Source organism: Dioscorea cayenensis, chromosome 8 (genome assembly GCF_009730915.1).
Source record: "Dioscorea cayenensis subsp. rotundata cultivar TDr96_F1 chromosome 8, TDr96_F1_v2_PseudoChromosome.rev07_lg8_w22 25.fasta, whole genome shotgun sequence".
Taxonomy (NCBI): Eukaryota; Viridiplantae; Streptophyta; class Magnoliopsida; order Dioscoreales; family Dioscoreaceae; genus Dioscorea; species Dioscorea cayenensis.
The window spans coordinates 20,677,387-20,686,409 of record NC_052478.1 but is presented as its reverse complement, the minus strand read 5'-3'; the positions used below and the strand labels follow the sequence as shown (position 1 = coordinate 20,686,409).

General features: G+C 34.6%; 1 protein-coding gene across 1 annotated transcript; it reads right to left on the bottom strand.

The window, feature by feature from the left end:
- Positions 1-375: 375 nt before the first annotated feature.
- Positions 376-8,467, bottom strand: LOC120267373. The gene is given in 15 exon segments (XM_039275013.1): positions 376-881; positions 883-1,556; positions 1,888-2,086; positions 2,088-2,179; positions 2,766-2,816; positions 2,858-2,876; positions 3,024-3,202; positions 4,568-4,660; positions 5,533-5,671; positions 6,671-6,726; positions 6,826-6,932; positions 7,687-7,758; positions 7,861-7,922; positions 7,924-7,953; positions 8,055-8,467. Coding segments are annotated over 15 exon segments (2,109 nt in total). The 5' UTR covers positions 8,205-8,467; the 3' UTR covers positions 376-695.
- Between the last annotated feature and the right edge of the window lie 556 nt (positions 8,468-9,023).

The window sequence follows — 9,023 nt, the reverse complement described above, 5'->3', positions numbered from 1 at the left end:
GTCGCTCGTTGGATCTCCTTATTGAGCTCTCAAGATCTTTTTCATGAGAATTTGTTCTTATGTGATATGCATTTAATTTTTAATATTCAAAAAACTTTTTTACAAGGTTTATTTGGTATGATATTCATAAATTTAGTTTATATCTTATCAGATTTTGAATTTAAAATGAGATAGGACTTGTTTAGTTTATATCTTATTATTTGATATTTTATATTTTATACATTCCCTGTTCAACCCTCTTAACCCTTAACTTTACCTTAACTTTAACCCTTTGTCCGGTCCGGTTCTAATTACCTAGGGTGAACTTGCCATCCTTCTTAGTGAAAGATATTTTTAGACCAAAATTGAGTTCATATATATTGAAAGAAATATTAATTTATGAAAAAACTCTGAATAATGTAGCAATTGTGTACTAATATTCTCATAAATATTACATGCTTCATCCTAATCTTGTTTCCGAAAATAACAGAAATTAAATTTCGTGATGTTCATCCAGATTAAAACAACAGTCACAAAAGTTCAATTTACACCCATTTCTATTGTCCAATATCATCAATACTCATCAGAGTAAATGAAAATTGTTTGAACAAAAGATAACCTCCAGATGCTCCACAGCCTCCTTCAGTTACTGACCTTTTTGTTGATTGAGCTCTAGAAGTGATAATATTCTTCTATTGTTGATAGGCATGCTATTTTCATTGAACAAAAGTTCTGATATTAGACTGTATGGCAAAAAACTCCGCTTCATCTACCTTCTTCCAGACTCCATCGATCAATAACCGACCTTCCATAGGATTTATCACATCTATGGAATACGATCTTTCCTCTGTTGTCAGTCTCAACTTTTTTATTGCATTTTCTGTGTCAGGAGACTGGATATTGATTTTGTGATTTTTCTCTTGGAGTGTGATCCTTTTCAAACTTGTCATGGTTGTTTTCTGGTATGATAGTACCCTGACAATCATCATCAGCTTTGTCGAGGACAGGGAGAACTGATGTTGAACTGAATGAACAAGGTAGCATACCAATTGGACATGGGATCCAGGACTTGGCCAGCATCCCTGAATTCTTTGCCACATCATTATCCTGATCCTCTGTCCCCGTGCTTTTCGCATTACTGATCCTTGACTGTAACTTCAGATATTGTAATTTTTCAGTTGCTTTCTTAATTGCAATTTCTTCCTGCAAGATAACACTCTCCATGCTTGAACAAGAGTATTCTGCAGCATCTCGGTCATGCAAGCATGGCAGTGGCAACTTCTTGAGGCTTTCAGTTAAATTAGTGTTTCCAGATAGATCAGAAAGTAGCAGTACAGATTCAGGGAGATGCTTATCACCCACTGCTGATAACGAGAGGCATAACCGAATAAGTTTTTTTAATGAAACCGTTTGTACAGCATCTCTGCTTGCCAATGGTTTCAGTTCCTCCATAAGTCCTATACGGCCAGAATCTTTCAATGTTTTAAGATTCATGAGAAACCAAGGAACAAAAGAAGAAAGATGTTTAATCTGGCAGACCTTGGCCTCGGACAATGGTGACAGGAAATGATCTTGACCTGAGAATGAAAGCATGCAAGATAACCTTATAATTGATATAATAGACCTCATAGTTCATATAGTTTCTTGAATGATTGAAAAAGGCAATGACAAACAATAAGATTCCAGGAGAAAATGACAACATGAATAAAGAAATGCACAGGGAAAAAATATATTAAGATGCACCACCATTTGGTGAAATTCTACACAAGGTCAATTCATTTGCTAGACCCTATGTGGCATTCTGTTGTCACTGAAAAAATGGCATTTCAAATGTAAAAGAGATACTAGATGAAAGAAATAAAGTTCTAAATCTATGACCAAGAAGCTAGAAATAGAAAATTGTATTACCCTTTTCATGGATGTCTTTGATCATCTCGAGCACTATTTTCAGCATGCTAAGCAACAATCTGGGCCTGTTATGTGACAACTTGGTAATGATTGTCTTTAAAACACTCGTGGAATTTATAAGGGGCTCGTGCCGGACATCTGAATCTTCAGTAATCTCCTTGTCAGTGACATCAGAAAAATCAGACACATGCAACTGGAAAAATCTCCATCAGCACTGACACCACATCCGAAGGATATGCAGAATATACCCGACAAACAGATATCGATATCTTAGAAATTCGTTTATTAAAATCTGCATTAAAGATATAAGTACTTCAAACATCAACTTCTCTTCATAGACCAAATAAGACAGGAAATAAATAACCAACAACTAAAGTACATAAACAGAAAAAATAACAAAATAAACAACTCATTATACCATAATAAGTTAAGTGAGGGAGCAGAACACCCCAGAACAAAATAAAATGCAACGAGGCACTTCTCTATCACAAGGAAATACAAAAAACTTTCCCACTGGTAATAAGCTCATAAGCCACACACAAATATATGAATAGAGAGTGCTTAAAACTGAAGAGAAAGTATCTTTCAAGGTATGGGAAAAAGCTATTCAGAACAATAAAACAAAAGCAAGATCAGACAGATGAAAATTGATATGTCAGGATCAAGCCATATCTTTGACTTCCAATTACCAAAAGCACATGTACAGCCCAGCATTTGTTGGCCATACCTTCTCATTTACCATTTTAATTATTCAACAATTGGCCCTCTTCATGACCACAAAACAAAATAGAACCTAGCCTTGCAAGTCTTTCTCAGGCGTTCGAGTATGAAGGGCGTTATCTTACAGGGTTTCATCTAAACAAAAGAGAAGCACTTACCAAGTCTTACTTTACTGAAAGAGCACCTAGATAAAGGATATTTCTCAGGGTCTGCATTTCATCAAAGTTACTAGATATGAGAAACAATGTACAAACTCCATTAATATCATCCTGTATATGCAAAACTAATCAATTTGATGAGACATAAAGTGTAAAATTTATTTCCAAATTCCTGGTGAAAGAAAAGTTGTCAATGACAAACTTCCATAATTTTCCTCCAACTTGTGCAGCTTGGGATTTCAATTACTTGCAACTAACAATGATATACCCTTTTCTTCCTTTGCTTGCAAGTCCTAGTCCTACTATTGCAAACCAGGAAATTTCAAACCCATGATCAGCATGCTCCCTGCTATTGAGCATCACAAGTACCATTAAAAGTCTTGAGTTATTGCACATCAATCCAAACTCATATTGACTGAGGAGCTCTTTATCCAATGCTACCACAGGAACACAATTCAGTGAAAAGTAAATACAGAAAGGAGAAAATACCAACATAATAATAATAAAATTACAACCATCTGTGGTTAATCACTCCAAAAACACTCAGAAGCTCCTTAGGCTTCAGAATGAGATCCAAAAATACTCAAACATAGTAGTAGAAACATAGGAAAATCATGCTCAGGTCAATGGAGCTTTTTGTTCCAATGTCTTCCTTTCGATCAAGAAGAAACAATAGATATTGTAAAACTGGTTCAATTGTCACAATAGGTCCATCCCACGTAAGGTGCAAAGGTCCATAAATCCATAAATCCTACACTATAATGAACAACAAAAACAAGGAAAAACCACAGCAGGTCATACAGCACTTTATCAATACAAGTGATAACAGTTTCCCACCTTTTTTTATTTAATTATTTTTTTAACGTACAAAAAAGTACATGCATATAACACATGATATTTGTGTTAAAAAAATTCTAAATATATAAATTGTGATCAGGAAACCTCATGAATTAAACAACTAATAATGCCACTATAAGGAGAATTAGATGCATATAGCTTTATCCCATATGCCCAATGTCTAATTCCTCATCTTGAACATGAAAATAAGTAGCCTTGCCGAAGCATAAAAAATATTCTCTAGGAAATCCAAAGTTTAATCATATACAAAAAAATGAAACCATTAATGTTGCAAATTGCATCCAGTCAAGAGCATTTCTCGTTGAGTAACATCCTTGAACAATTATTCAAACATCAATCACCTTATGACATGGATATGTTATACATGCATGACAATTATTATTTTAATAGCATACTACTGTCTTCCAAACAATACAAGAAATAAAATCAGTAATTCAATCAGAATAACTTCTTAATGAACTAGACCATGCACTAGATCCTTGTTCAAAAATAAAGTTTAATATGTACCTATAGCTTTAGAAGACAATAGCTTTTCCAGTGACTTGTGAAGAAAGTTTACCACAAGCCCTCAATTGATGACTCCTCTTAGCACCTGCATAAGATGAGATGCCCAATAACATAAAAGGCTGAAAAGATTATGCAGGAAATTAATACAACGAGAGGATTCTCTGCCTCATTCTACTGTTTCCCTTGCCACAAATCACTTACACACACGTAAGTACAAGATTTTGTTATTACACAAAAATCAATATGCAATCAACTTGTTCAGGTAAGAAGTAGTTGTCATTTAAATACCATCCGTACTAATTCCATAAGAGGATTGTCTGTCTGGCTCTACTGTTATAATAAGCATCATCTCATAAGATCATATGCTTAAATTCACTCTCGAGCAAAGGCAAAAACATGCTGCAGAGCTTTGTGCTCAGATTTCAGCATCCACAATTATCTGGAACCTGATGAATCTTGCTCACTAAAATCCAAGTGCAAGAACCATGCCTGCATCCTGTTCGATGTTAGGCTACCTAAGATTGTGTTGTCTGTACAAGAAAAGAAAAAATTCTAGACGAAAGAGAAGATTCATATTAAATTACAAACAACAGATTACAATATGAGAAACAGGCAAGACCATCAACAATGAAAACAACTACAAGTAATTGAAGCAATACATCAAAGTACGGCCAACAGAAGGCACTTGTACACAAAGATTGAATTTGCAATTTTTGCAACTTAGTTACAAGGTGTTATTGAATTATCCGGCTTTCATGAAAACTTAACACTTCTTTTCCAAAATTATATTCTGGTTTTGCTGGTAAATCTTAAGGTTATGTAACAACTATAGACGATAAAACAACGAGAAAGTATTCACACATGAAATAAGTGGGAAGACAAGAGACTACAACAGCTTCAACATAACAACCCTAAACGAACAATATTACTTACAGACTCGAAATGTATCCCTGTTCTACCATCTCTGCCATAACTCATAATATTACATTTAGAGTGCATCTTTGCATCTAACTTTAAAACCATAGTGCTGAGCTCAAATACTGGCATCATAACCTTATACGCTATTAATTCTATTAATCTTAAATTTCATTTGAATCTGATCCTACACTTTCTACAGAAGATTTAAAATTCTTTCAATCATTCATAACCTAAACCACATTCTTGAGTTGATTCCATATGCAATGACCTCCACAGACTAAATCTTTTTCAGTTAAATTTCATTTTTGATCACGTGGAAAATCTTGACAACCAAAGAATTAAATAAATATGGAGAGACTATACATGCAAACAATCATGGTAAAATATGAATTACAAACTTTGGACAGGCACTGACATACAGGAGCACAAAAAGTGGGCATGCAAATAACCATCGTCCAATATGACAAAAAAAAAAAAACCTTACGTTTTGCTTTCATTCTCTGAGTATACTTTGCCTTTATATAATGTATCATCTCTCGCAGTCTACACCTAATTTCCTTTTGAACATCAGGAATGGCTTTTCTCTGCGGCTCCCAATAATTGGATTTCAGCCAATCAAGGGCCTGCAGATAAAATAACCTGACTATGTAAGTCCAATAATATTTTTTTAACAACGAAAAAAACTCATAAGTTCCACCCACCATCACAAGAATTAATCATTTATTAGAGATAAAATAGAATCTGCCAAGACATGCTGCTAAATCTCATAAATGTACTTTGTAAGGGGCAATGGCAACATGCATTAAAATATAAACTGCAACAGAATTTAAGAGAAGTACAGGAGTATTCAATTGAAAATAGGATGAAAGCCGCTGCACAGTGTAAGACATCACCCCTCTAGTTAGCTACACCTAATTTATAAAGGGAACTTCAGATTATGGTTGAGGTTCAGCCATAAAATTATAGCAACTGGGAGCAGGATAATCTTTATCCATCACTAATTTGAACAAAAATACACAAACTCGTCTCACAGGCATCTTTATTCTAAATACAAAACAGCCAAATTCCAAACAGAAAACAGATGATCTTGAAGCTATCTTAATCAACGAAGAAAAGATGATATTGGCTGAAAGAGGCAAAATATGGTGCTTAAAGAGAGAATGATAAGATTAGGAAAGCATTATCATCTAGAAGTCACAGGCACCACCACTGACAAGCCATGTGAAATAGAAACCTAATAAATCCTAATTTTGGAACATCTGAGAAAAAAATTAGTAAACAAAATTAGACAGATGCTAGGGTCAAGTCATAAGCACTAGCAGGTAAATTATAATTTCTTTATCAACCATTTTTCTTGTTTTCTTCTTCCAGAGGTTAAAGAGAGCTTAGTCATATAAACTCAGAGGATCTTACTCAACTTAAATATCTCTATAAAGCATTTAAACTTCATTTCAGCAGTCTTAACTGAATATCTTCATTAATCTATATGCGTAAATATCATGCATTAAGATACAATAGTTTTAACTAAAATAACATATGCACATCACTTTCAGCCATCACAAAACTAAAAGTGCAGCAGACAAAGATCATGCATTGCAAATGTTCCTCGTAGCAAGCCATACCTTTACACTAGCCAAACGAACTAGCTGAAGTGATGGGAGATCGCGATGTGAGCTCTCTGTAAAATGTTAAAAGAAATAGAAATTGCATTAAACCAAAATCCAGGAGAAACACATTTTAAAATTTCCAGCGAAAGTAAGATGAAAATGATTCTGACCATGACGAATATCAATCAGAGCTCTTGGCAAACCAATGGCCTCAGCTAATTCTGAAATTGAGCGTCTGGTTTTCTTATGTAAAGGCTCAACAAACACATTCACTAGTCTAGACAAAAGGACATAGAATTAGCAAATGTTGCACTTGCCAAGCAAATGAAAAATGATTCATAAGAACTAGAACAACTGCAAACTAAATGTTAATACAGAACAAAAGCACAATTTGCACTGGAACTGAATAGGAAAAATGCTTCACTTGAAATGTGCATAATGTCATACATAATCAATTCTGCCACTTTCAAAACACTTTGCATTACCTACAGTGATAGTGTAAATCATCATCAGTTCTAAATGAGCCCAACCTGACTGAGATACATATATACTAAAACAAGAATCAACCCTGGCCATGAATAAGAAGCATCTATTTCAATCAAGAATTTTTAAACACAATATCTTATGAACTTTTTACATAAATAAAGGCATAAAATATTATGCAGTAGTCTATGGGGGCTTCAATACTTAAAGTTTTTCATTTGTGAAAAATAAAACATGAGTCCCACATGTGATAATGAATTTTTCTGAAAAGATTTCCATGCAAAACCTTACCAAACAATCCATGGTGAACACCATCAAATAATTTTGCTTTCATGTTATTGTTCTGTATGAACATGCATTTGATGACACATTAACAATAGCACCATAATAAGAAACTCTAAGAATTGAATAATGCCCAAAAATTAAACATCTATAGAAGTCTCCAGAATAAAAATGAGCAAAAACATTTAAATAAAATTTAAATGTTAAAAAAGAAGCCTAAAAACAGTTCCAAAATCTTCATTCATATGTTAGCATTACAATCTCACCTAACAATGGCCATGCAATACAGCATGGCCAGTAACTCCTCCGAACTCAGAGCACCATCCAGAAGCCCTTCCCTACAAAAATTGGCAAACAAACAGAAGAACAACATGATACAACAAATTGACTAACATCTCCACAATAATAAAAAAATAAACAAAAAGGTATAAAATAAACACCTAAAAAAAGGATCTTGACACTGAATCTCAACAATGACAGCCGTAACATCAATGGCAACAGGGAAGACAACCTCTGCTCCGCCATGCTGCTACCTAAATAAATCAATATCCACAAAACTTTAAAGGAAAAAACTAGGGTTTTGAGTTCAGCATAACAATCAAATACCTATCAAGCTGATAAAAATCTCTCATACCCTTCGTAGAGCCGCAGCGACTGATTCAGGATTGGAGGAGAAGATTGATTCGCGAACAAAGTTCCACTGTTCCCAGGTAGACCACGGGACAAGCTTGTACCCGGCCATGAACTCATTCCTCAATCCTATCATCACCATATCCTCCATCATCGTTCAAAATCCTCCTCTTCTCTTCTAGTGAGAAAAGATCTCAGCTTGAACGCTGGTTGTGCTCCAGCGATGCTCAGCGCAGGTGCCCAAAGAATCTGGTTAAAAGGATGTGGTCTTCCAGGAACTTTTAAAGATTATCACAGGGAGGGAGAAAAGCAGGTGATCTGTTCCTGAAATGGCGGGCAGGGAAGGGTAGATGCCTGATGCCGGCTAAGAAGAGGAGAGGAGAGGAGAGGAGAAAGTCTTTCACTGCGGGTCAAAAAGGCAAGTCTTTCAATGATAGCAATGACACAAGACTCACAAAAATCAGTTATATTTAAACAAATTGGACTTAAACGGGTTCAGGCTTAAACTAGCTGCTCCATCTATTAACCCAAAAATAATTTCATTTAATGACCGATCAATCCATATAAGATTTATTATATTAATTTTCTTTTTTAACAAAAAAAAGGAAACAATGATTTGTTTAGATTAATAATAATTATGTTTGGATATGAATATATTGAAAACTTTCACCAATTAATATTGAGTAATGCTATACAAACAAAACAGGTTTCCTGCACTGATAATCTCACAAGAACTCTCGCTCTCCTAGTCAGCTTCTCAAAATAATAATAATTACCATCACCAAAATGACTCTTTCCTTTGTCTCCCTTCTCCTTCTCAGATCACCGCCCGCGTCAAATCCTCGCATGTTCAATAGATTTCTAAAATTAAAACAAAAAATTTCACAGTTTTCCTTTCATAAGAGCACAAAAAAACCCCCAATAATTTTAGCTCTTTCTATCAAAATTCTTATCACCATAACTAATTCTAGGA